At 43.0% G+C, this 26,193-nt stretch overlaps 1 protein-coding gene across 1 annotated transcript in view; it reads left to right on the top strand.

Annotated features, from left to right (window-relative positions):
* The first annotated feature begins 4,647 nt into the window (after positions 1-4,647).
* The window catches only part of SFT2D1 (SFT2 domain containing 1), a 156,025-nt gene continuing 134,479 nt past the window's right edge, over positions 4,648-26,193 (top strand). Inside the window, exon 1 of the mRNA XM_085611428.1 lies at positions 4,648-4,849. Within this exon, the coding sequence (XP_085467554.1) occupies positions 4,787-4,849 (63 nt within the window). The 5' untranslated portion in view covers positions 4,648-4,786. The remainder of the gene's footprint in view (positions 4,850-26,193) is intronic.

Here is a 26,193-nt window from a genome sequence, read left to right as displayed (position 1 = left end):
GATCACGGCAAACTGTTTAGCTGGAAAGGAATTAAAGGAGCAGTATTAACGCCTCTGGGAGAGGCGAGCAGCGCTGCTCGAGCTTTTTGCTCAGTGTGAGAAGTTGGCCTGGCATATGCTGTCCACTAGTTATAGGGGACACCTTGCACCAGTCCAATTTGACTCTTAAGGTGATAGGTTAAAAGACAACCTTTAAAGAAAGCTATCCTAGTGGTAGCTGTCGAGAGCAGCCTTCAGGCTAAGTCTTGAAGGAGTGTTAAGCTTATTGTTTTACCATAGATAACCTCTTGAATAACCAAATGAAAGAGTAGTCCACACAGGTATATATATAAAATATATGTATTTATTATAAGAATAATCCTACTAGTCCCGTTATGAAACTGGAGGTATAGATACATTTCAAACAAGCATTGATAGTTACAATAAATAGCACTGGAATCATAGGGCCCCAGGGGGGGGACCAAACCATATATTAAAAAAGTGGTATAAGAACAACGACAATTCTACAGACAGTGCCTTTTACACTTAGGGTCGCTGTCCCCTTAAGAAACCACCCAAGGTAGTGAGGAAGGGGGCCCACAGGAGACGCGTGCAGTGGTATAAACTACCGTCAGGATCTCTATTAAACCCTATGGAGAATGTCGCGGTTGGAAATTGCAAGAATTAAAACACTTCTAGCAGGAGTTCAAGTTCAGCAGCTTAGAGTTAAGCTCTTGGAGGGCCCACACCCACGACCGTACCGAGGTACCACTGTTACCTGACCCAGGGAAGCCGGGTGCATAGGTCGTTTTCGATGTCGGGTCGCGATCTGGTTTTCAATAGAAAAAGGTGAAGAACTGCTGCTGGCGTGAAGCGAAGTCGATGTCGTGCAGATTGAAGATGTAGATCTTGAAGGTAAGGACCTGAAAGCAGAGGGGACAGAGTCTGGGTCACGGCACAGTAACCAGGGGGCTCAGGAGAAAGAGCCCTTCAATGTCGGGTGCTTCCAGGCGGAAGATGGGTAGCTTGGATCGTCAGCCACGGGGTCCAGGAGGCTTCAAGGAAGGCCAGCTTCTGGAGGGCGACTGTCCCACGAAGGATGAAGGCCGCTCCGGTGTTAGTGTCCGGATTGGATCCACTAAGCCTTGGCAACCGCAACCCACACAAGGTTCACAAAACAGCTACTGGTGCAGACCCACGAGGTCTGAGCAAGGTCTCCAGCGAGGAGACTGTAGAGCAGGCCTGGAGCAACCAGGGGAGCCCTTTAAAGTAAAGATTGACCTCCGCTAGGGCCCACCAGTCGAGAGACAAGGGACCGCGGGAGGCAGCAATTTGGCGTGCGTAAAGATGCGCCCACGGGTCGCCGGAGCGGGCTAGGGCGTCGATCTTTGGCACAGATAATGCTGAGAGGTTGGCTCAATAATAGGCCAAAGCACAACTTCCCCACTGGTCAGGGTCGTGTGCTATGCAAGAGGTGGCCGGTGTCCTGGGGTATTGGGGATCTCGGCCCCACGGGGTCCACGGTGCTGAGCTTTGCTGTGCACACTCACTGGCCTCTGGGATGCCTGGTAACCCACCTCAATGTAGGCAGAAATCTGCGATGCCCGTAGGAGCAGCGGAGTTCCAACCGGGTCACTTGCAGTGTTTCAGGTGCCTGCCAAGGAGGGGGGTAACTCCTTTACCCCAAGGGAGATTTCTTCATTCAGCTGTGCGGCAGCAAGTCGAAGGTTCACGTCTGTGAAGTCCAAGATTAATCTGAGGCTCTGGGGACCCTGTATTCATCTTTATCCAAGGATTGGGGGAGAGTCTGGATCAGAGCCCACCAATGAGAGTTCAGGCGGGAAAGGGTGGCTACACTCTCTCCCCTTTGTGTGTTTTCCCGCCTGAGCAGGGGACAGGATGCCCCTGAACCGGTTTGAGGCGGTGTATGCAGAAGTAGGCACTGGAGAAGCCTACGTGCAAGTCTGAAAGACATCCTATGTTGCACCCACCCAGTTTCAATCCACATAGTCTGTCTGGGGAGGTGGGAGCACCTCCCTGCAACAAGATCCCCATTGTCCAGCTGCTGTGGCCGGAGTTCTGCCCAGCAACAGGCAGCCATTGTTGTGTGGGTGGCGGGTAGCATCCATTTTGTACTACGTGTGCACTTTTAAATTGGTGTCTAAAATCTGCCGCTTTTACCATATCGCCCCTCTAGCAGGGGGGAATCATGCCCTCACTCCCATGGTTGGATTGGGGGTATGATTCCTACATGTTTGACAGCAAACACGATATGGTTCTGTGCAGCCACCCTCAAGTTATCACGCTATTGCAATTACTTATAATGCGGTTAAGAGTATATGGTATGGCTGCACTACAAACAACCCAGCAATAGTTTTACGAAGGTTGCAGAGGGGCCCTACTCAGGTAGGGGTTCCCCCTCACACATATCTCAGCACCCTGCCTTGTAGGATTAGCAAGGCCTGCCTTAGGGGTGACCTATGAGGATATATGTGTTGTATGAAGTGGGATACAGGATACCTATATCCCTGTAAGGGGTGCAAGCACCACCTTACCCAGACTACAGTAGTGGTCTGGTGGTGTCAGTTTGTATGGCTGTCGCAGGGGTGGCACAATAAGTGCTGCAGCCCCTGGTAGGCCTCTGAGGGATCCATGCACTGGGTACCTAGGGTACTATCTACAAGGGGCTGATAGGGTGTCCTCAGTATCCAATTGGTAGGTACCTAGGGTACTCACATCAGTTTAGAGAGGAAGCAGATAGGCTGGGGTCCTGGATAGCAGGGCCACAGCCTGGCTAGAGTCAGAAAACAGTCAAAACATCAGCAAAAAGTTGGGGGCAACTATGCAGTCGATGCCACTCTCCTACACCCAGGTCTTCGCACTATTGCACTATGAGATGATACCAATGGCTAGAAGGCACTATACATACCCCAGTAAGGTAACATGACATCCCAGCAGTGACCACCCAAATGTGGGAGGACTGTGTGGTCGGCCAGCCTTTCCGACCCTTAAGACCCTAAGGCAGTAATACCTGGAGAGAAGTGTTTTTTTTTTTTTACATTGGTCCATGGCTGCCATTTGGCAATTTAGCATTCCGCAGCTTACCTCCCATGCTTTTCTGTCATGAGCAACTAAGCAACATTGGTGAGTTGTACTTTATGTGGTGCTGACGCGCAGCTATAGAAACGAGCATTGATAAAGGTAGTAAATCTGGCGTTTGCTAGCCTGTGATGTTTTATTGATTTTTGGCAAATATATGCTATAGTTCTTAAAAGTGTAAATGTAATAAAAAGTACTAATGCTTCTGTGCAAAGGAGACGGGTGCCAATAAAAGACTGCGGATTTGTTGTCTGTAATGCTTCATCTCGGTCTGTGGAGGGAGCTGTCGTCGTCCTTTTTATATGTCTATGACAGCTGTCATATAGTCCTACTTTTATGTTGATGGTTACTGCAAACCGTAGTCCTACTTCTATGTCTATGACCTGTCCCCGTTTTTAGGTCTCGCCTGACCCAGCGCATGCGCTGGTCTGGCGAGACTTATTGAGAGCGCTCCAAAAAGTGCTACCAGGCCAGCCTAGAGCTACAGTGCATGTGCGCTGCTTTTACCGCGATTACTTTCACTTTTGCGGCCGCTGATGTTTGATCGCGATCACTTTCGCGGCCGCTTGGCATAGCCAATAGGTCTCGCTTTTGGGACCTTATAAGTATTTAGTTATGCAACTGTTGCATGGCTAAACATGTATAAGGTCCCAAAGGCGAGACCTATTGGCTAGGCCAATGCTTGTTTGTTTTGAGAAACTGGTCACCCTACAATAACTAAAACTCTCGCAAATGCGAGAACTACTGCACTGCAAATGCTCGTTTTACTTTGCATTCAGGAACTTGTAGTTCTGTTTAATTAGAACATCAGTGGTCCCAGAATACAAAACAAATACATGGACTACAAAAGACCTACAAGGAAATCTTGGTTGCTATGCTTAATTTTGTCTCACCTACTGTTCGTGATAACGCGCCTGATAACTAGTGGTTCAAGTATGCCGTTCCATGAGAAAGTAGGTTAGTTGCTGCGCAGATAGATGTGATCAGGTCCAAAAAGTGGTGCTTTCAATTTCACAAAATACCGAGACGATGCGGGCAGTTACCTCGATTTTCTTTTTTAATTTCGAAAAAACATGCGGAGTTGGTTATTCTGGGATGAGAAGAAAACTACAGCACAGTATACTATAGACACAGAGGACAGACAACGCTTGGCGAAAAGTTCCAAATACTCTTTCATCGACGAAATGCCTGCGAAAAGACACGCTATTACGGCGGTCAAAATTTAAAATCTTCAAAGTAATAGTAAGGAACGTAGAAAAATCTAATTCAAACGTTACATGAAAAGGAAAATAGTGTCTCCATCATCGATGGTGGCCGAAGTAAATACTCGAATATATAATATTTTCAAAGTTAAAAAAGGGCCTACCGTTGCAGAATGTTCACTACGGAAAACTGGAAGTAAAATCATGATTCTGAATAAACTTCCTGCACATATTATAAACTCATTCAGGTACTGAATAAGAGGCAAAATAATGGCAATATGGTGGCAGCGCACGCCCTGGCGGTGCCACCCTCCGGCCGTTGCGTCTGACGCTTCAGATCCTGTCGAACTGTCAGTGAATCCGGAGAAGGCGGCTCGTGACTTCCTGTTTACGGAGAGGTGGGCGTGGCCGAAAGTGCACTACAGAGCTGGAGCGGGACGTGACCGGTTTTTAATCCCCTCCGTGTGATTAGCAGAAATAGAGGTGAAGGTGGAGGAATCGCAACCATGGACAAGCTACGCCGGGTGTTGAGCGGTCACGAGGACGAGGAGCAGGGGCTGACCGCACAGGTAGAGATCAGAACGGTGCACGCGGAGGGAGAGGGGTTTACCTATGCCATGGTTTACTTTTTTGGAGACACTTCGCATATCACACTTTGCCCACTTCTGAACACTTAATCGAAGAAGTCAAGATAGTAATGACAGTGTTTGTGTTTTTTTTTTAACGTGCATCTCCGTTCTGTTAAGTCCTTTGCACCCCATGCGCTGCTCCTTGTCAAACTTGCACAGCTGCTTGCATCGCATTGAGTGTGAATGGTAAAAGAGCACAGTATTTTATCAATAAGAACTCATCTCGTGGGTCTTGGGTTTAGTATAACTAAACTGTTTTTGAGCCTATTTTGACTATGTTTGAAGACCTAAGGGTCTAATTTTTGTTGCAGCCAGTGGTGCTTGGATATTGTTTTGAAGCAGGGGTTTCCAACCAACTTTTTCTGTAATAAGAGCTACTCATGTGCAATGAAACTCTTCGAGAGCTAATAATATTATAATAGTGACCGCAGCAGACAAAATTACGTTCGTGGCCACCATATGAAGTATTACTACCAGTGATCACCTCGGTGCATCAAGCATAGTTGCCAGCAAATGTGGTTTATCACTCGAATATCACCTTTAAATGTATTTTGGAATTTCAGTCTTTTTTTCAGATTATGGGTTCTGAAAATAAACACAATGTCCTATTGATTACATTCTCTATTTTGTTATATGTATATTACTTCAGCCAAGCAAACACTTCTAATTTAGTAGGCTCGTCTGCACGCAGGAGAGCTACATACAGATAGCAGCCAGTAGCTCTCGAGTTACTCGTTGGAGAAGCTTGGTTTGAAGTTAGTGATTCAGGACTTGCCTTTGCAGCCTTGCTGATTGGGAATGAGCCTAATGTTCTAGGAGGAAGGCTTACTTATGGTCAGCCCTGTGGCTTTGCAAGGTTGTCATGTCTGCCTATGCAAACAGGAAACGGGCACCATTTGCTCTTGGTTAGGTTGTAAAATCCATAATTAGGTCGTAGTGGGCCCTTCACACTAGCTGGCCATAGTGACATAACACTTATTGTCAGTGCTTTAAATGGAAATATCAAAGTACAGGTGCTCACTATTTAGAGTACCTGTTTGTGGCGAAGACGTGTAGGTACTCTTCCATTAAATGTATCGCAACAGTGCTGAAAAGTGCATATACTCTCCCTTTCAAATTAAAGAAGTGTAGGTACTCCGTACCAGAGAGTACCTGCCCTTTTAAACCACTGCCTATTGCACCATCATTAGCTACCGCCCGGGTCAGCCCTAATGGTTCATAACGTAGTAGAGTTTCACACCCGTGAATCTTAATTCTTTTGTTAAAATGCTTACTTTTAAGTCAAACCCCAGAAATCACACATCTTTCAGTCTGAATGCTGGGATCTGCCATAGGATTACTTTGAGAAAACCTTTCACATTGATCAACCTTAACATAGGAAACAAGTTGGACAACTGGCTGTGACAGAAGAGAAAGAGTTCCAGTAAGTGAACTTCGCTCAGGGAAAGAAGTGACCATTGGGATGCTGGTATGTTATCAATGTACCTGTGGCAACCACAGGTGCTTCAAAGTACACCAGCTTGGCTTCTGCAGCCTTGAACTGGTTGAAATAATGAGTGTATTATTGTCTGTTCTGTTTTTTTAATTTAATATTTTGTTTTTTTTTAAATTTAATATTTTGTGTTTTTTTTTTTTTTTTGAAGAACACAAAATGTTACCAGTTCTCGAACCCCCAAAGACTCTCTCCCTTGTTTTAGGTCCTTAACAGCCTTTTCCACCACCTTCCCTGTCCAGGTTTTTACAGGTAATTACCCACACATTCCTCTCTCCAAGAGAGCTGATCAAAACCCAGCCGACACCTAAAGGGTCCCATAAATGGAATCCCAATATGAGGAATCTGCATTCTGGCACAAGTGGGAAACTCCACCCCTGGGCACTCGCATACAGGTGTGAGTCCAAGGTTAATGAGGTGCCACTCCTAAACAGTTCCAAATTATGTTCTGCTTGCTTTTTGTCCTTGCCTCTGCTAACCTGCAGATGATGTCCATCCACTTTAATCACTTCACTACCCAGGTTTCCTGAATACAGCATATATCATTTTGGTTCAAATATCCTGTTCTTGGCACCTGACCTCTACTGCAAAAGCTAGGATTTCTTAGTTGTAGGGACGTCTTGTGTATTTTGAGCACAGTTATCTGTGATTCATACGCTGTACCATTGCACACACTTGCCAGTGTCCCAGCAACCCATCTTCACTTGTCGTTGTGATGGGCTTAATTACTTATACTAATTATTGAGTGTATATATATATATATATATATATATATATATATATATATATATATAAAATCTCTTTCCTGTATTTTCTGAGTCCAGTTTTATTGACAAATTAGCTACATCTTTCATTAAATCTGCGCTCAGGGCACACAGTGACTTGAAAACTGCTGTGCTCGATCTCGTTGTGAGGTTGCTTACTGAATTTATGGTCCGGATGCATATAATAAAGATCCTTATATTTCAATTATAGAGGTATTCTGTATGACTCCATACAGCACAAACCCCCTGCCCTGATGGCAATGCTATTAGTGAACTAAGGTACAAGTCGGGGATCATGTGTACCCACATGTGGGCTAGATTCTTATTATTCATGGAGCAAATGTTTGGTCTATTTAGTCAAACAAAAGAGGTATTTTTGTTTAGCCGCAGAAATGCTGAACCTTCATATTTGAAAGTGCTCTCAAATATGATAATAAAGAAAAAGGCGGTTCAGTGAAATAAAAGATTTGCCTAGGATCACACAATTTGGGACCAGTTTACGGGTCAAGCTCATTACAGTTAGGTTGTGCTAATTGTTCAAGTTACTACACCTGCAGGTCTAGTAACATTTTTATGATTTTTTTTTTAGACCAAATGTTCATGCAGTTTTGGGAACCTCTTCTGCAGTAATCTTAATTGTTTTGCTTAGTGAGCTAGATTTATTAAGAAAAGTTGTTATAGGTGACCATTGTTGCTCTCGTTTCATTGATAATGAAATTGGGCACAACCTTTGTCTATCCGATCTGTGATGGAAACATTCATTATACCATCATGCTTTATGAGATACATTCGAAGTATTCTTCCGATGACTAGTAAGTAATATGATGAAATGCGACAACAAGCAAAAGATCTAATAACTAAGATGCATCAGACAAGGAAGTCCACTCAGGAGAAAGGCTCCCTAAAAATATATTAGATCTAGAGTATGGAAATAGTAGGAATTTGTTTCCATACTTTTATAACCAGAAGATATGAATCTGTGGACAGTAAAATAACATGTGTATCAAATCAGAATTTGGTGTTTGACAGGACCAGCAAGTATCTTGTGTCGTAAGTTTCCACTTCAATAGGGATCTAGGACTGATTCGTAATCTATTATAGATAAAATATGTTCGTGTCATGTTTGCCACTCAAGATGTTTTATGTATTTGAATCCAAATTTTATCCCCAAAATAAACAGGTCCGCTAATTTGTAAGTCTTGTTCCCGCTGAAGTTCAAAAGGCAGACTTAAGTCTAACATCAGAGAACCCCAATAAAGTTTTATATATGGAGGAGGCTTTACGTTGTGTATGCAATAGATTAAGTAAATGTGTCACATGAATACCCAATGTGTTGTCATTATGTAACCTGTTGGGTCATCTTCATTGGACCCCCATCTTAAAGAGTCTGCATCTTGTCCTGCCAGGGCCATTGCAGTCATTGGAATTGTAGTGCCTCCTTCAGTATCACTGCAACATGGCGAAAGAATGATCAAGGTCAGATTGAGAGTCTCCTCATGCTTCTCCAGAAGCAGGCTGTCACATGGCTTATTTACTTTGCAGGCCTTCACTTCATTGCTATTGCAGCAATCTACTTCTATCCCTTTTCTACAGCTGCTGGTCTCTCTCTTTTGGGGCACACTGCACTTAGGCTTTAATGTTTAGAGTAGTATTTAGTCATCTTGTTCTTTCCTGTGGTGCTGGCCGAATTCGCTGGTTTCTGTCTATTTATTCAGCTGTAGATTTAATTGGGCCATATTTTGAGTACTTTCACCCATGTAGTTGCCCTCGACCAGAAATAGTCTCATCACCTTCCCTTCTGTTTGATTTTTAGTTTGGTTCTGCTTCTATCACCCACTCTGCCTTTTCTACGGCTGTTAGTTCATGTTTTCCCCGCTTCTGCCAGGTTACGGGTTTATGGTCATCTTGCCTGCATCCCTAACGCTGGTGCTATAACTTTCTTTACTTGTATTATGCTATGAGGGAAGTTTTGGACCAATGCAAATTAAAGGGAATATGGTTAGTACATACTGCATTAGTATTGTGTTTGGGATCTTATACCCTCACGCTGTTGTTGGGTCCAACAGGATAGAAGTGCCACAGCAACTCTTGAAGTTCCTAAAACCCTTTGGATCACTATAGTTCCTGGACAGTTAGGCAGCAGTAGGCATTGAAAAGCGACTGAAGCAATTACAGTGCTGGTAGATATGCCAGTAAAGAGTTGGGAGCTAGTTGACTAATAAAGGGACTGGAGAAAGAACTTTCAGACTGTTTGTTTTTGGATCTCTAACTCCTGTTATGTGTCCCTAATGCTTTTTGGTTTTTCTTGAATTTCTGTCCACCTCTACTCGTCTCAAAAATGTCAAGCATTGTTTTTCCTTTAATCCTTTTTGCAGGATTTTCACCTTTTTCTTTTTCTGTATTTTTCAGACTCCAACGTAGAATAGTCAAACGCAATTTGAAGTAACAAAAGGTCTGTTGAGGTCTCTTGCAGTATGAGTCTGTTGAGGTATAGAAAGCTCTTATTCCATCTCAAAGAGCACATCAGATTAGCCAATCTTCAGAAAATTGAACTTTTCAGATTAGCTTTTAAACTTAGACTTGTAATTGTGACTTATTAAAAAGTGAAACTGGTTGTGGCCCTTTGATTTTTTTTACTTAGCTCAACTTGTAAATATACACGCCCTCTCCTTATAGCATACTATCTGCTTGCCACTGACTACCGTTTCCGTCTCAGTGATACAATATCTGAGTTCAGATTCACAATCCCTACATCAGCCACAGGAATTAGTGTCTCGTTCTTCATTAGAAAAGATATACCTACTCTTCTTCCTATTTCTCCACCTGCACTCATGTAGTCATTAACCATGTTTTTGGGAATTTGCTGAAAAACGCCCTGGACATATTTGGCACTATACAGAACAATTGAAATATTAAACTATGGGAGGAACAGAAGTTGTAAAAGGATACTGCACCTGAAGATTGGCAAATGTACGTAGCTTCCAATATGAGAATCGCAATCGAGATCTGTAATAAGATTGAAAGACTCCTGGGAGAGACACAGTAACACGAGTGTGAGAATAAAGTTAGAGCACTTGCTTTTAATGTTTTATCTTTACATATATTTAATTTAAAATGAGTGTGCATCTTATGCTGTAAATGATCAGTGTGTTAACTGTGCACAGGTTGAATTGTTAAACTTTCATATTTGTCAACTCAATGGCGGAATCCGTGACATAGGTGAATTTTACAGAATAATACGATATTTGTATATTTTCATATTATGTGCATGCCAGAGTATAATACAAGGGTACTTTTCTGCCCATGGAAACAAATTGACAATGTTCCAACCCCAGTCTTAGCTAGTGGTTGCACCTGAGTGAAACAGCATGCTAGCTGTCTGCAGATAATTGCGGATAGAATTTCTCTTCTTTAAATATAGAAGGAAGCGAAACTTTTTGGTCTTGATTTTTAAGCTCGTGAGTGGGAGTAATTACTTAATATCTTACCTTTATTTTTAAAAAGGGAGTTTTTAGGTAGGATTATTTTAGGCAGTGTTAAATAGTGTGTTATAGCCGATTTATTGTACATGACATTCAGTTTAGTTTTAAACTAAATACCACATGGGATACAACGTGTAGGTTTGAAAATATCACTTTGTGTTTTCATGCTGTGTTCCAGCAACTGTGGGACCAATTTTGTGATGTGTGTTTATATTTTTGTGAGTGTGTATGTATATTAAACATAGTTGTTTATTTACTGAACAAGAAAGGAGTCTGCGGACTGGTTACACGGGGAGAGCAAGTAAAAGACAAATGTAACTTATCAGTTTAGAGCGCGCTCGTTGTGTGTGCTGTGACATGATTCTGAATACGCATTACATTTGTGTAGCAGCCAGTGTGTGAGGTGTCCACAATAACAAGATTCACATTGACTCACACATATCCACTTAGACAGACAGCCTTAGAAATTATATTTTGACAAATCACATGGTCAGTGATACCAAACATTCCAACCAACCAGATGGACGGTTTAGACCATGTGAAACAAAACACTTTATGGAAATGAATCCATGCTAGGTTGGCCAGAAGTAAAATGGCTCCTTTGGGTCTGTGACTAAAATCCACGCTCCTTAAATCTGATGTGCGCTTTACAAATATGTTACTACTGACCCGTTTGCCCATTTGGCTTCGTATGCATCAGCTTGCTAGTGATTGTAACCCGGGTAAAATTTCAGGTAGGGGATGGTTGACAAAACATGATCCACAGGTAGGAATATGCTGAGAATGGTAAATGTGTACGTTGATAACAAACATATAGCAGTTGCTTCATGAGAAGGAATGGCACAACTCGAAAAAATATTTTTAATGGAAGACATCGTTGTATATTGTAGGATTGTGAAATTGTACCCAAGTGTATTGGGCGAAATCCATAATTCTTCCCTTATCGGGGCCATGGCTCCCTCCTGAATGCACGGCCCCAGTGGTGACCAAGGGTGATCTCCACCCCCCCCCCCCCCCACACACACATGTTTGTTCAGGAAAAACCTGTTCACCCAGCTGAAGCGACGCCACAATGACTTGGCACTTTGGAGCACCTTGCCACTGTCTCTGATGGGCCGGACCGCGCTCTATATAAAATGATGACTCTCTAAGCTTTCTGTATGCATTACAAAATACACCCTACTCAATTCCAGCAGAGTTCTTCAATAATAAAATAGACCAAGAACTCCATCTGCTCTTATGGATCGGCAGTGCCCTGCCGTCGCGCTAGGCAAACTCCTAAGAGGGATATACGATGGTGAGCTTACAATCCTGGATGTTAAAAAGTACTACTAGGCATCACAGACACTGCTGGTAAATGAATGGTATTTCTTTGATGGGCAGGAACCGTCCTACTGAGTAGACAGAAAAGAGATTGGGAGTGGGGGGGGCACGAGGCAATCCTCTATTGCAAATGACTGAAAAAGCGATTGCCATTACACATGGAAACGATTGTCCGGATCTGGAGCGAGACCCTGAGTTGCCTGGGTTGGAGGGTCAGGCTAACTGCCTGGACTCCTTTGTGGCATAGTGACCTGCTACAGGAGGTGGGCACTCTGGCTGGCTTTTCTGTGGGCGGCAATAGGCATTAAACATCTGGACGATGTGTGGAGGGATCGGTCACTGATTGGGTTCGAGGTCCTCCGACAGGAATATGAAATGGCAGAGACAAAGCACTATCGGTACCTTCAACTGGTACATGCGCTGCAGGGGCATGTTTTGAAGGCGACAACTTGCCAGATGCTTCACCTTCAGAAGACCGTTTGCTCACTGAACCAGTACTCAAAAATGGAATCTCCACTATTTACCGGAAGTTAGTCAACAACTCCCCTGACTTACTGGGTGCCCTAAGACTTGCCTCTTATTGTAGCTTTCCCCATCACTCCATACTGAAAAAGCTATTGGACCGTGGGGCGGTCGGACATTTAAGTTCAACACCTTGATTCTAAAAGCATATAATAATAAGGAATCACATTCTTTAAGTATGGTTACCACCTTCCTGGTCCAAAATGTATAGTCCAATCTTGAGAATAGTTGGAACAAAGCCAATAGGTTTTGCCTACGTGAAATCTATTGAATTTGTAAATGTTTTTTTACGTGTTGATCCGTTGTACAACATGGCTTATAGTAAGAAAAACACAAAAAAACGCTGGACTCGGTCAATGCTGGTCACGTCCGAGCACTTTTTTTTACTGCTTTATAGCACTTTTTTCCTGTAAGCCATGTTGCACAGCAGTTCAACTCCTGTGCAATATGTAAAAAAAAAAAGTTGTCAAAGCCAATAGATTTTGCATAAGCAACACCTTTTGGCTTTGCCATTTCTTTTTGTGTCATGGATATGTGAATGAGTAGTGGGTGTGAAATAGGTGCAATGTTTGATTGCTACGTGATGTGATAGAGGTTGTGGCTTTACGGCGAGATGCCAACTTTGGACCAGCAAAACTAGCTTAGAGTCTCTGTGTCGGCTCAACGACATCCTGTTATTCTGCACAAATAAGTTACTCTACCCATTTCTACAAAAAAACTTAAAACAAATGCGACATTGTGTAATGTAAATGGTGTTCATGTAAAGCACTCAAATACCTTCAGTTCAAGTTCGCGCTTTATAAAACTGCAAAATAAGCGTGTGGGATATATGAGATTACAGCATATGTGTTTAATTTGTATTCGATGTGAGTGGCTATGCTTTTTGCCTTTGACGTGTATTTTATTTTGAGACATAACTGCTTTATCATCTATGTCTGAATTATTTGTGTGTGATGTGTGTGTTATTTGATATGTCGTGCTAAGTACATGTGCTCTGTCAGACTCTCCTCTGGATTTAAAAAAAAACCTTTTTTGCAGTGTTACCTAGCGCAAACCCATACAGAAGGTATTTGAGCGCTTTACACAAGCACCCGATGTAACTTCAGTGGCAAGATAAAATGCAAAGAAGCGCTAATGTGCCTTACTGCTGGTTACAGGCACTATACAATTATGAATAATCCAACAAAAACCCTTCAGAAACGTGAGACTTTTTTCAAAGTCACATTAAAACATACATGGCATATTTAGAGGAGGCACCTCTGCAGTGTTTACTTAGCGTGCGAGGTGAGGAAAAGCCAAGATTGTAAAAAACCTATTGTTTTAGTGTAGTAATAATGATGTGAAAGAATCCAAATGACTTTTTTTGTGGTCATGCTTTCTGTCATTAAAGAAGCAAACCTAATGTTTGTTTTATGAGTTGATGTTCATGCTGTGACAAAGCCGACGTGTTTTTATGAGTTGCCGCAATGTTGTATCCTTTACAAATATCAAACAAGTTTTATGAGTTGAGCAAGCTTTGGCATCACACTGATGTATATTACATTTGCATGTGTGTTTGCAGTACTTATAGGATGTAACAACATTGTATAAACAACATGTGACGTGTGATTAGAGGGTTAGATGTTTGAATAATTGTTTTCAAACTATAATTTTTCTGCTAGAAGAACACCTTGACATGACATCATATTTTAAAGGTAGATTTTTGGGCCATGCCAAAGCGGTAAATTATTTTTGTTGAGGTAATGTTGGCGTGGCAATGTGTAGTTTGGATGTATTCATGAAATGCAAGTTTACGTCTGGACAACATGCGGGCCAGGGGCACGGATTGGCACAAGTTTGTGGAACTATCCAGGAAACATGGGGCACATGTGGTGCAGGGGCATGAGGCAGCACAAGTTTCAATCAACCAGGTCTGTGGCTTCGGCAGGAACCTAACTAAAGGGGAGAAGAGGGAAAAAAATAGAAAATTAGTACCTGCATTGAAGGAGCATGCAGCGGAAAGACAATGGCCACCGGAAGCAGTACTCAGTCCTGTCATGGAGCCTGGACCAGGCCTCGAACAAACCCCAATAAGAAGACAGAGGTGAGAAAGAGGTGCTGGCCAATAGTAAACGAGGACTAGAGTCATGTGGGAGCCAGCCAGTGGGAAGTAAAGTGACATAGGAGCCACATGGGAGACAGCGAATGGTAAGTGAAGGTAAGTAAGGGGTGGGCTATAAGACCCTTTTAACATTTTTCTTTTAATTTTTAAACACAAGAGATTTTGCAAACGCAGCACAGGCGAAACCTAAAATGCATCTGCTCAGCCATAAATTGTAGTTCATGTAAGATTCATTTAGAAGTTAGGTAGGAGGAAACATTAAATTCACTGTTTATGGTCGAGAATTTGTATTTAATGACTGGAGCGATAGAACCTCTGCAATACTGGTCTATTGGTATGTTTTGTCTTAGTAAATGCCAATAACATTTTATAGAACAAACAAGATTCCCTGTTTGAAACTCAGACTGGATCTGTGCAGTCACTGGAGCATCATTTTATCAGAAAGATAAACAATTATATCCCTTCTCAGCACCCCCATATGGAGAGAGAGAGTGCACAGCACACCGTCCTATTATGGTTTAAGAAATTATTCATATTGATCTAGTGTGTGTCAATTTTAGAGCGGGGAGCTTGAGGCACACCATAGTTATGTAAGAGAAAAGCATTAAGCTGAATTTTGCATCACCTATGGGTTAGGTAGATTCACTTATGAGGATCTATATTGGTGCTAGCAGTGAAAGGATCACGAGTGTCACTCTTGGAATGATTTCACTACTTGTCTATCTCTACATTTGCTGTAGGCTCTTTCAGGTGCCCATTATCCATTTGCAGTGTATTTGTAGGACCAGGGTAAGATCAGGAACTCTATTATAATCTGGTTAATAAGGACAACCTTTGAATTTTGGTTTGGGGTCCATATTTCCAATGTCAACAATTGCAAGAGTAATAACAAGCAAAAGGAGCCACTTATCATCTCTTCATTAATCAAGCCTATCACAAAGGAAGTGGTTCACTGTCTCATCATGTAAGTGTAACTGGTCAGAGGCAGAACATTTTTTGAATTAAGGTATCATCCCTAGCAATACATGCACTCACTAAATCTGTGATCCGGAATGCGGCAATTCATTTGCAACAAATAAAACAAATGTAATCCTAATCGGTTATTGATTATGCAGATCAACATGTGTTCGAATCAGGCTTTTGTACGACCCTCTTCGTATTTGACTTTTTGCATCTTCCAACTTACTGACTACTGATACATGGTATATCATTCTTGGGAAGAAATCTTCTTAAAATGACTAATTCAGACCCACCTCTATAGGAGACATTGCCTCTTCCATCCCGCTCTACTAAGACAAGCTGGCCTACCATTCTACATTTTCCCAGTTTAGGGTTTTCATTTGGATCCATCAGAGACACTCCCTGGTGCATTCTTTTGCACAGCACGCTTAGATTTTTGCAAACCAGTTTGCCTTCCTTAGTCTCGGACTTATGCAGAATGTTCTCAATTCATTTCCCTGCCGCCCTTTCCCTTAAGACCTCTGCACTTATAGATGATAGAGTGCTCCATTACTTTATTTCCGTTCTGATGGTAATCATGAATTAACAGATAGAAACTTTCTTGACTTGGAAAAACAACTAGGCTGATGAAACATTTTATAGAATAGATTTCTTAGACTTATTTTTAATTCAGTTATTGTCTAATATCCACATGATTTCTTAGCTTTTCTTATACATGTTTGCCGCATATTTTCTCACTCATCACCTTGAGATCACATTTTCGAATGCAGCATCCCTCTCCTTTTTTATATTTAATAACCAGTGCAGATTAAGTGTAGTTTTTATTTGTTGGGCTGTCCCCCGGGATCCCAAACATGTACTTCTTCACATCACAGATGACTTGGGGGTGGGGCACACTATACCAGAGAGCACTCCTGTGGCTGGGCTTATTTGTTGCCAAGAGAGACATCACTAGGGCGTGGAAGGACACAGAGGCGCCTGCAGTGGAAGCTTGGGCAAAGGGGATGGACCAATTTTGGGGCGGGAGCGTCCAATTAATCGGTCCTCGGGATGTCCCCAGAAACATTTCAAGGTATGGGGGGGACTGGCGGAACACAGAGGGATCCATCTGGAACTCCATAGGGACCGGCCGTGGGAGGCGTAGGGGACTCTAGGAGCACAGAATACTGTATTTCCACTGTACCATCATAGGTGAAGGGTTCAAACATTGTTATTTCAATGTTTATGACTTTGATGACTTCTGTTAGGAAATTATGTCAAATGCTGTTATGTTTCGCATGATACAGCCTGTGGTGTTGTATTTCGAAGTTACACTGAGCACACTGTTCGCATTTATCTGAAGCTCAATAAAATGTGTGGGTGAGGTTTAAATGTAGTTTTTAGTTGTTGTAAATTTCATGGCTATATGTATTTATGGATCTAGGGCTGATACAATAATCCCAAAACTTTGTGGCTCTGACCGTTGATGTTTATTTAAATGATGACGCAGTGAATCAGTGTTGCCCTCCTCTTTAGGGCTTGCTAGAGACATCTGTCAATTTGAGGGTGACCGCATAATACCTATTTTTTTTTTTAAAAAGGTAGGGAGGAGGAGAGCGAGAGAGAGAGGAGAGAGAAGAGAAGAGGAGAGGGAGGGAGGGAGGGAGAGAGGTGAGAGAAAAAGAGAGAGAGAACAGGCATTGGGTCAGCCCACTCCCCTACTTGGCTTTCATGGTTTGCTATTGCTTGGTTGTGCTGTTAATCAAGGCCATTCAATTTCATGAATTTGTTTCCATTGGTTATGCTGCTCAATTCGTCCCTTTGTTAGACTACAGAAGCAACACAATGTTTTCTTTGATATATTTACTTCAGTGGCATAACATTCAATTGTAGATTTTAGATTTTTAGGTCTCGTCTACCAGATAGCGCAAGCTGTTGCTTGGCAAAAACGCCTGTTGTCCGCATACAGGGTGCTTATAGCCTGTCCATTGCTTACCATTGGTCGGCTTTATTATCACTCTTACTTGCTTCTTTTTTTTATTCGTCAGCCTATGTGGGCTTTACTTCCTCTTCCTGTGTTTGTCCCTCGCCTGGATCATGGATGATTGTATTGTGTCTTACCACTGCTCACTTTTGAACTACTTTTTTTCCCTTCTTGCTTAAGTACTCCACAACAGTGCAAGTGTTTTCTAGCTGTCACCTTCATGCACTGTTCTCCCCCGCCCTCCCCCTCCTTTCGCTGCACTCCAGGTTAACATCTGGCCTAGAGATGCGTTGAGTGGAGAAATGGGCCCAATGAAGCACATAGAATTGGAACAGCTGGTGAGGAGCATTCGTTGAGGACTTACTCGGATAGGCCAAGGCTTTGGTCTATTCCTTTTCATGGAGAGCCCTTCCGATTTCCTTTTCCCATGTCTCCCGTAGTGTTTGGAAGGTGACATGGCATGACTCCATGAAGGAGCCAGCCGATCACCTGTTGACCACACTCTATAGTGTAAAGAGTATGGAGAAAAGGATGAGAAGGTGGGTGGGGGGGGCTCCTCAGTTATATACCTGCTCTGGGTCCGGAGGCCCAAATTAGGAAAGACTTGTATGTACGGGGTCCTCTGGCGGGTGAGCTGCAACACCATACAGAAGCATGAAAGGCCACTTGAAGCAACTGTGAAGTTAACAGAGTGCTCCGGATCCTGGGAAGCAGGCGCCGGAGCAGGGAATCTATAGACAGTAGAGGATCCGAGGTGCTTGTGTCCTCCAGATATCTACTCGCCAGCCACTACATAGGCCACTGAAGTAGAGTTGCTAGAAATAATATTAAAAGTTGGGGGCACCAAGTTCACCCTGGTCGGAGGGGGAGTTGAAGGTTCACAGTGCTACGCATCGATGCGAGTTGTACCATATGAGAGAGCCCCCCCCAGGAGGGCGTGCAGTCCCTGAGAGTGGTTGGGTGGTTCACGAAATAATAAAGTAGGTGGGAAGCATCACAATCTTTGAAACCGCTACTCTGTCCACTATGGACCAGAGTAGTTATCACCAGAACACCATCTGGGAACGGAGGGCCGTCACCACCGCCATCAGGTCAGCGTCTAGTAGGTCTGTGGGAACATGAAAGATTCAAATGTCCTGGGACCGAAGGGAAGTGGGTTTCCCAGTGGGTCAAGGCCTTCCCAAGGCCATGGTTCATTGGGGGCAGAGACTGGGACAAGAGAAAAATGCATGATTTGCGCCAGCTGACCTTGAGATCTGCTAGATCATAGAACTCTACTAAGCCCTGTGGGGTGTGCCTACACTGGGCCCTGTATGAGGGACCGGCCCCACCGACCGCTGTTGTGGTGAGGGGCACAGCAGCGAGAGGTCCCAACAAGGGCGCACTACGCCAAAGATAAGGTCGAGCGTCATGGCCATGCCTGCAGGCCATCCCACAAGTTGTGCTGCACCGGAAAAGCACGCACCAGGCTTTCTCCCCTGATATTAGCAGCAGTTGAGTTTTGGGGAGGCATGGTGGGGTGACGCCGTTAAAGTTCAGGTGGAGGGGCCCCCGGGGACTCAGAAGGCCACGCAGAGGAGAGCAGATGCCAATCACACAGGGTTGACTCGACCCAACCCAGTCTCCATGGCAAGCGAGGGTCCGCCATGCCCGTCAGCAGCCCAGGGCTCCGTAAGGAGTGGCTGAAGCGCTGGCAATCACAGGAGTCATCGCTTTACCTTAGATGTCTCGGCTAGTGGGGCAGGGTTTCATTAGAGCAGGGCTTTCTCCACGCTGCCCTAAATGGGAGGGAGAGCATTCTAGCACTTCCAGGCACCGAGATGGGTCGCTGGGCGGGCGCGGCCATTTCACGGTCAGCCTCGCACCACTGGTCTAGCTGCACACCGCCCGGGAACCAGAGGCCCATCCCTTAGGAGAAAGGGCCTCAGTCTTGTGTGGCCTGAGGTGCGGAGGAGTTTCCACTGCCGAAATGCATGGTGGCAGTCCCCCAATGACCTGCAAAAGGACAAATTAAGGAACAGGAGGCTCTCTGTTTATGTTGCCGCCATGTTGGCCTCCCAGCCTCTTCCCCCTTTGTTTTGCGTATACCTTTTATATGCTTCTCCCCCCTTGATGCTTTTTCACCTGTGTGCCCCCACCCCAATACAGCTCCACATTCCTCTGTCTAACCTGTGTGCTTTTCTTTCCCCTTTGCTCCAGGTTCCTCCCTCTACCCCTTGCTGCTTTCCATTTGCCCTCTGTATTGCTTCTGCCCATGACCCTCTGTTTCTTCTGCCTTGTCTTGCTTTCCCCCCTCTTGCTTCCTACTCCACCTGCGCCTTCTGTGTTGCTTCTCCCCACGTGTGCCCCTTCTTGTTGCGTCTTCTACCCATACCTCAAGAAAGGGGGGAAAAAACACTTTTGTGCTACTTTACACATTTAAAAAAAAAACAGTTTTTTATTTACTTATCAAACTGTGGTCAATAAATAAGAAGAAAAATGAGAGCCTGTGACATTTTGTAGGCACGCCGCTACAACATGAGGGAGACCAATGTATCAAAGCCTTTTTGTTTTTAGTGTACTATTTAGCCATGCTGCACAGCATGAGGAATGTTGTACAGCATCACTAAAATCAATTGGCAAAGCCAATAGGTTGTAAAAGGTGCGACCTAGTGATTGCTTTTGTTAAAGAAACACATTCTGCGTGTCTTCATGGCAGGCTAAGGCTATTCACTTATCACCCTTTCTGGTTCATTTGTTTTACTTTGCTGTGCCGATAATGTTGAATTTACCACGTCTTTTTGTTCACAAAGACATTCACTAACATAAGTTTTCTGAGACCACATTGTTAAATGTAAGCTCTGTACAATATTTTGCTGTTTATGAAAATTACAGCCCAAACTTTATCTTCTGACTCCTTTTTATAACACTCTTCTTTGATAATTCCGTTCAGCTCTACTAATGAAGTCTGTTCACCAAATTGGCTCTACTCCAGGCTTCCGTGTTGTTGTAGCCAAAAACTTTGATTCAATAAGGTATTTATTTCCGAGAACAGCTGGGAGCAAAACAGAACTGCGGACAAAAACTACCAAACACTTCCCCTAAGAAAAAGTCTGACTCGTTAGCTTTGCCTTTGCATGTTTGAGAAAAGCGAGACCGATTGGCTTTGCCTATACTTTTTAACATGCCAAAAGTGACATGAACAGATTTTACCATAATTAGCCAGGCAAGAAAATAGAAAAGTGGGATACCGTGGGACAGGCAGACAGGAACAGAAAACTATACATTAAAAATGTGTGAAGAGAGCTGCTTTAAAAATGAATAGGAAAGGGAGTGTAAGCAATGTATTGTATCAAAATAGCAGTTCTCTTGGTTAAAATGATAAGATTGTGACCTTAAAAGATTGGAAAATATGTGAGTTAGTTCAATACACTGGAAGAGAAGTGCAACACGTTAAATTATGTCTACCAGAAGTCCATACTATTCCCAATGTTTGTTGTTGCGCATGTTCTGGGTCACTTATTTCACTGGGTGCAAATGGTAGAGGCTAGTGCCAATAACATATTAAAAGATTACGTAAAATATTTCTATAGTTTTCAGTAACCCATTTGTGTACTTTTTTTTGTCTCAAATTGTGTTTTTGTAGTAGTTGCAGATGCTTTAGTTCCTAAGTCAGAAAGCCACACATAGGGGACTGGGAGAAAGATATGGGGACATGGTCAGACTAGGAAACTAGGTAAGGAGGAAGGTAGATCATGCCGAGGGGAGGACAAATCGCTAAAAGAAATAGCAAGCATTGAATGAGGGATTGTTATTGTCACCATTCAACTGACTGACTTGTTGTAGATTTCCATGCAGAATGAATGTACTGATATAGGGACCAAAGATTGTAGAACTACACCTATGTATTACTATTGAGCTGTGCTCTATAACCTGAGCAGTCATGATCAGTATTTTAAACCTTTGTCATGTACATGTTGACCATAGTTTGTTTGTAAAGTTTCTTCTGTTTTCTGAAGGAATCTAGAAATCCTACTATATTTTCAAAGCATCTTGCGCCAGAAAGTTATGTTATGGTTCTAGGCTGCTTCGAGCACAATATTGTTCCTTAGGAGTGCTTCGTTTCTTTGTCTGACTCTCTAGACAGTTCTTCAGTTCTGGTCAAAGCTATTGACTTGTAGCCACATGAACTGTTGTTAAAACATTGTTTACCCAACGATAATCTTATGTTAAAGATTTTAAGGAAATGGGCAATTAAGATGCATCTGTATAATTTGATACTGGAATACCTCCAATAATTCTGCATTTCAAGAAATAGGCCTGTAAGGGTTAGAAAAGGCATGTTCATAATACCTTCATATGAAACAGATGGGGAATAGGCTAAATACTCCTGCTGTTATGTGACCATTGCTCACGTTTCTCATGTTGGTAGGAATAGTGCCAAAGTTTAACCAGCGCTGCCTCCTGTGCTTTAAATCATCCATTAATCGTTAGTTTGAATGAGCCAGAGGTATCAGTAACACAAGAGTGGACGTGGTAGTAAAAATCATCCTTAGCCATCAGGAAAGCCTGTCATAGTTGTCCAAGATATTCCCTGGCACCATGCAACGGAAGCAGAATTCCAGTCTGTTCATTCATGTGAAGTCGATTTGGCCAGAGATAACTACCCCCAAGACATCAATAATTTGATGTCATTAGCTAATTAGCTGACAATGCTTCAGTCACCCTTTGCTCCTCAACCATCATGCCTGACCTCCCCAGCATAGTTCAAATCATTGAACAAGGACATATGTGAGAGATGCCAAGAGAAGATGGCATCAAGTGTGAGGGTAGACCACCAAGCGAACTCATCCACACCTTACACACCGGGTCCCTTGGAGTTCTGCATCCACTGATGAATGATTGATAGGTGACAAGGAAAATTCTCTAGGACTCCTGCGAGCTGGTGAGCCACAACAAGACTAGTTTCTTTGATACAGTCTATCTAGGGGAATTATACTTGCTGCATTACAAGGAACATTTGTATTTAGCACGTTGGGGATACCAGAATAAAGTAAAGGTCCTACATGATTCCTCTCCCTGTTTCAAACTCACACACCAACATGCATTCTCTAGGTAACTTACAATCACTAGAACGAACACCAATGATACACAAAGCTGTGCCAAGCATCTCTCCATCACTGCACACCCCAACCTTACATCCTAGAGTTTTTCGGGGGAACCAAGGTTGGGGATGACACCATAGAAGACCTAACAAATGTACCTCATGAATAAATGTCTTTAGGGCATGGTTTCAATGTACCTGGCATTGCCACCCCCCCAGTCTCAAACCCACATAATCCAGGAGTGTTGCCTTGGAGAAAGGTCTACTGTGGTTGATCCCCAAAGAGCCGCCCTACTAGTCTTCTTGCATGTTTATTTCCTTGTTTCTTTTTATACCCGATGTAATTAAAGGGCTAATCATCCCAGGCACAGTTAAAGTCAGTGTTGTATCTGACACATTAAATCATCAGTCCCCCATAATATTTTATGGTCTTGCAAATCTGTACATAAAGTTGGCTTTAGCTCCACCCATAGGAGTATTATTTTATGAAGTACTTACTTATCTATAGGACTGAGCAAGGAACTATTTTGGATCTGAAAAGTACACTCAATGTGTTTCTCACATTGTTTGAGTTTAGAATTGTTCATTGTTTGAGTTTAGAATTGTTTTAATTACTTGAAATTCTCATACAAATACGCCCATAACGGTGTTGCTCTCGTAAATTTAGGCCAAGTATTGCATTTAAACAGAACTACAAGTTTTTAAACTGTGCTTTTGCAATTTTATTTGATTTGCCCACCTCTGAAATATTGAAGGCGAGCACTTGGCATAGGAATTGGTTTTAATAAATGTTGTTGAGCTTTCAGCCCTAAACTCCAAGAGTTCCTGGCTCAAGCAGCTGTGGCAAAGAGCTGCTCACTCGAGTGTTAAACTACAAAATTCACATCTGTTTACAAGGTTATCCATTTAAGCCTAGAACTATAACCTGCACTGCTGCAGTATCACTGTTCGGGAACCTTACAGGACAACATTAGTTATGTGCAAAAGGAAGAGACGAACATGTGGTAGTTGCAGAATTGGCCGGAGAGCATTTTAAGTGCAAGCATCGGTTCACCAGTTTCTGCTTAAACGTTTCTATGCCTACAGTTTTGAAGCATTAAGTGAGCAGAAATTCCATTCACACGCAGCTAGCAAATTCCATTTGAGGCAAAGTTATCACAGTTTTTGGATTAGTGAAATACCGTCGTAGCTCACGTGAATAATGTGAAAGCAATCCTTGAAGTGTTTCACTTTGAATTGTCTTTGCCTAAAATGTGTGCTACAAGCCCACAAAAGGTGATGAGAGGAATGCTTGCAATAAGTCTTTTAACTACTGGCAATCGTTTGGGGTAGCAATCCAATCATCCTTCTTTTGCCTGTGAGTACGGGACCCACGTCTGGGCTTACCCTTGCTACTTAGGGCAGCAAATCAAACCATAAAAGGTGATGGCAGAGTCATGCTACACCCAACTGATTAGCCTCAATCAGGGCGAAACCATTCTTGGGTTGCATGTGTTTCTGGTTCAAAGAGGACCTTCTCTGGCAGATTGGGCTGGACTTCTCCTATTGGAGCAGGTTCAAGACTGATTGGCTAATGACTTGGTCCAAGCTGAGGTAGCATGATGGGCAAAAGAACGATGGGTTGGAATGCTACTCCGAGCGATTCCTTGTGGTTTGACCTATTACAAGCAATCCTCCCATCACCATTTGTGTGTTTAAAATGTGTACCAACCATTTCCTCTTTCTCTTGTCAATAATATCGACTAAAAGGTTTCAAAAGGCTGAGAATGTTATCAAACATTTGGTTAGTGGGGTCCAGAATGTGTCATGTGCCAGTACCATACAGCTTTATTCCAAGTACCTCTGAGTCACTAGGACTTTAATTCAAAAGTCCGTTTATGCCAAGGGCATCTGGTGGCTCTGATAATCTGGTTCCCAAAGCATTTTCCGCTTGCTGACACAGGTTTAGTACGGGTTTGGGTTTAGTGATTTGTATTAGCTTTAGTAGGGACAGAATCACTCTAAAGCCCATTTTGTATGCCACTGAAAATCTTTGACCGGAGTTTTATTAATGTTTGGGCTGCCTGTAACTAAGGAAAGATTTAGAAATTCAACTTTACTTCCCTGCTTATGTTCTCTTTTCTTACCCCTCCTTACTCATCTCTGTCCATTTTCACTGGCTTTGTTTTTGGTTTATGGGAAGAATCTTTCCTCAGATCCACCCCTTGTGCAGTAGAAACCTTCGTTCCTGAGTTCTGCAGCTAAGTTACCACCAATACCGGCATTAAAGGTCCAACGAATTATATCGCTCATAACATTTGTATGAATTGCATGCCTTTAGGAAATTATTCCTAAAGGCATCCGTTCATGCCATCCGTTATGCTATGGATGCGGGAAGTGTTCTAGAAAAACTGTAGTCCCACAGCTGTCAAAGGAGAACATCCCAATTTTCAGACAGACTCTCCCATTTAAATAAGAGTATCTAATTATATTCTTGTTGGGTAACGAAATTTGTGGAGTGCGGTGCTCTCTGTCAGATTATTGTACCCAACACACTATTTATGGAGAGCACAACGAGAAACATCCTGAAGTCCTTGTTTCCATGACGCTAAAGTAACTGAGGAAGGCATGGAGAAACTAACCCTCACGTTGGCAGGCAGAGGGTCTGAATTCCCAGAGTTGTGGCGGCCCTTCATGACCTTACTAGTGTCCGAATTCCGTGAGCTGATATGTCCTCGATACCTTCGACTTCTTCGACTTTCAGACACACCGCTCCCAAGCACTGACTCCCCGAAGCGTTGTAAACAACGGCGTTGATCCCTAGAATGCTCTTTCCTGTTAATGGTGGACGGGGGGGAAGGGTGGGGGGGGGGGGGGGGTTTATGTTCGACCTTATCTATTTGCTTTGTTCGTTCTTAATTTCCGTAGGCCCGCTTCACTCTTATTGCCTTTGGTAATGCTATTACTTGCGACCTTTGTTGTCTAACCTGCACTGTCTTTAAGGAGCTGAGGGTCTTGTTTTTTTGTACTTGTTTGAAAACCAATAAAAGATTTAAACCATAAAGTAACTGAGGAAGCCCGAAATGCATAAAAGAGAAGACACCACCAGGAAAAACGAGCAAGGACATACATTCATCAAACGTGAGCAACCTTTGGAGTCTAAATTGGCTTGGTTGGAATTGTTCAGGATTTCATAAGATATGGCAAAATTCACTGTGTTTGGGAAGGGCGGCAGCATACCTATGTTTTAGAACACATTTTCTTAGGCTGGTGGATGCTCTGATGAAGCATGCTGCCTGGTTCTGAATTATAAGTAAACAATGGAAAATAGCCATTTGAGAGTTTAACAAAGCGGGCATTACAATAACTTAGTTTTGCTACAGTGATTTCTTTTGCAGTTTCAATTAGATGCTGTTGGGATTACAGTGACTTGTCCGATCCGATGACATTCGTGGATTCTAAAATGACGTGTGTCCTGTTCGTGCCTTTCCTAGCCGTCCTTTTTTGGGTAATTGTGTGAACCAACAAGATCCTCAGTTCTCTCACTCATTTACTAATTTTCAAAACTACATAATCAGACATTCTTTTAAGTAATTGGACTCGCTACAGATAATT

The sequence above is a fragment of the Triturus cristatus genome, chromosome 6, assembly GCF_964204655.1.
Source record: "Triturus cristatus chromosome 6, aTriCri1.1, whole genome shotgun sequence".
NCBI classification, from domain to species: Eukaryota; Metazoa; Chordata; class Amphibia; order Caudata; family Salamandridae; genus Triturus; species Triturus cristatus.
Note: the sequence above shows the minus strand (reverse complement) of the source record. Positions and strands in the feature narration are given on the sequence as shown.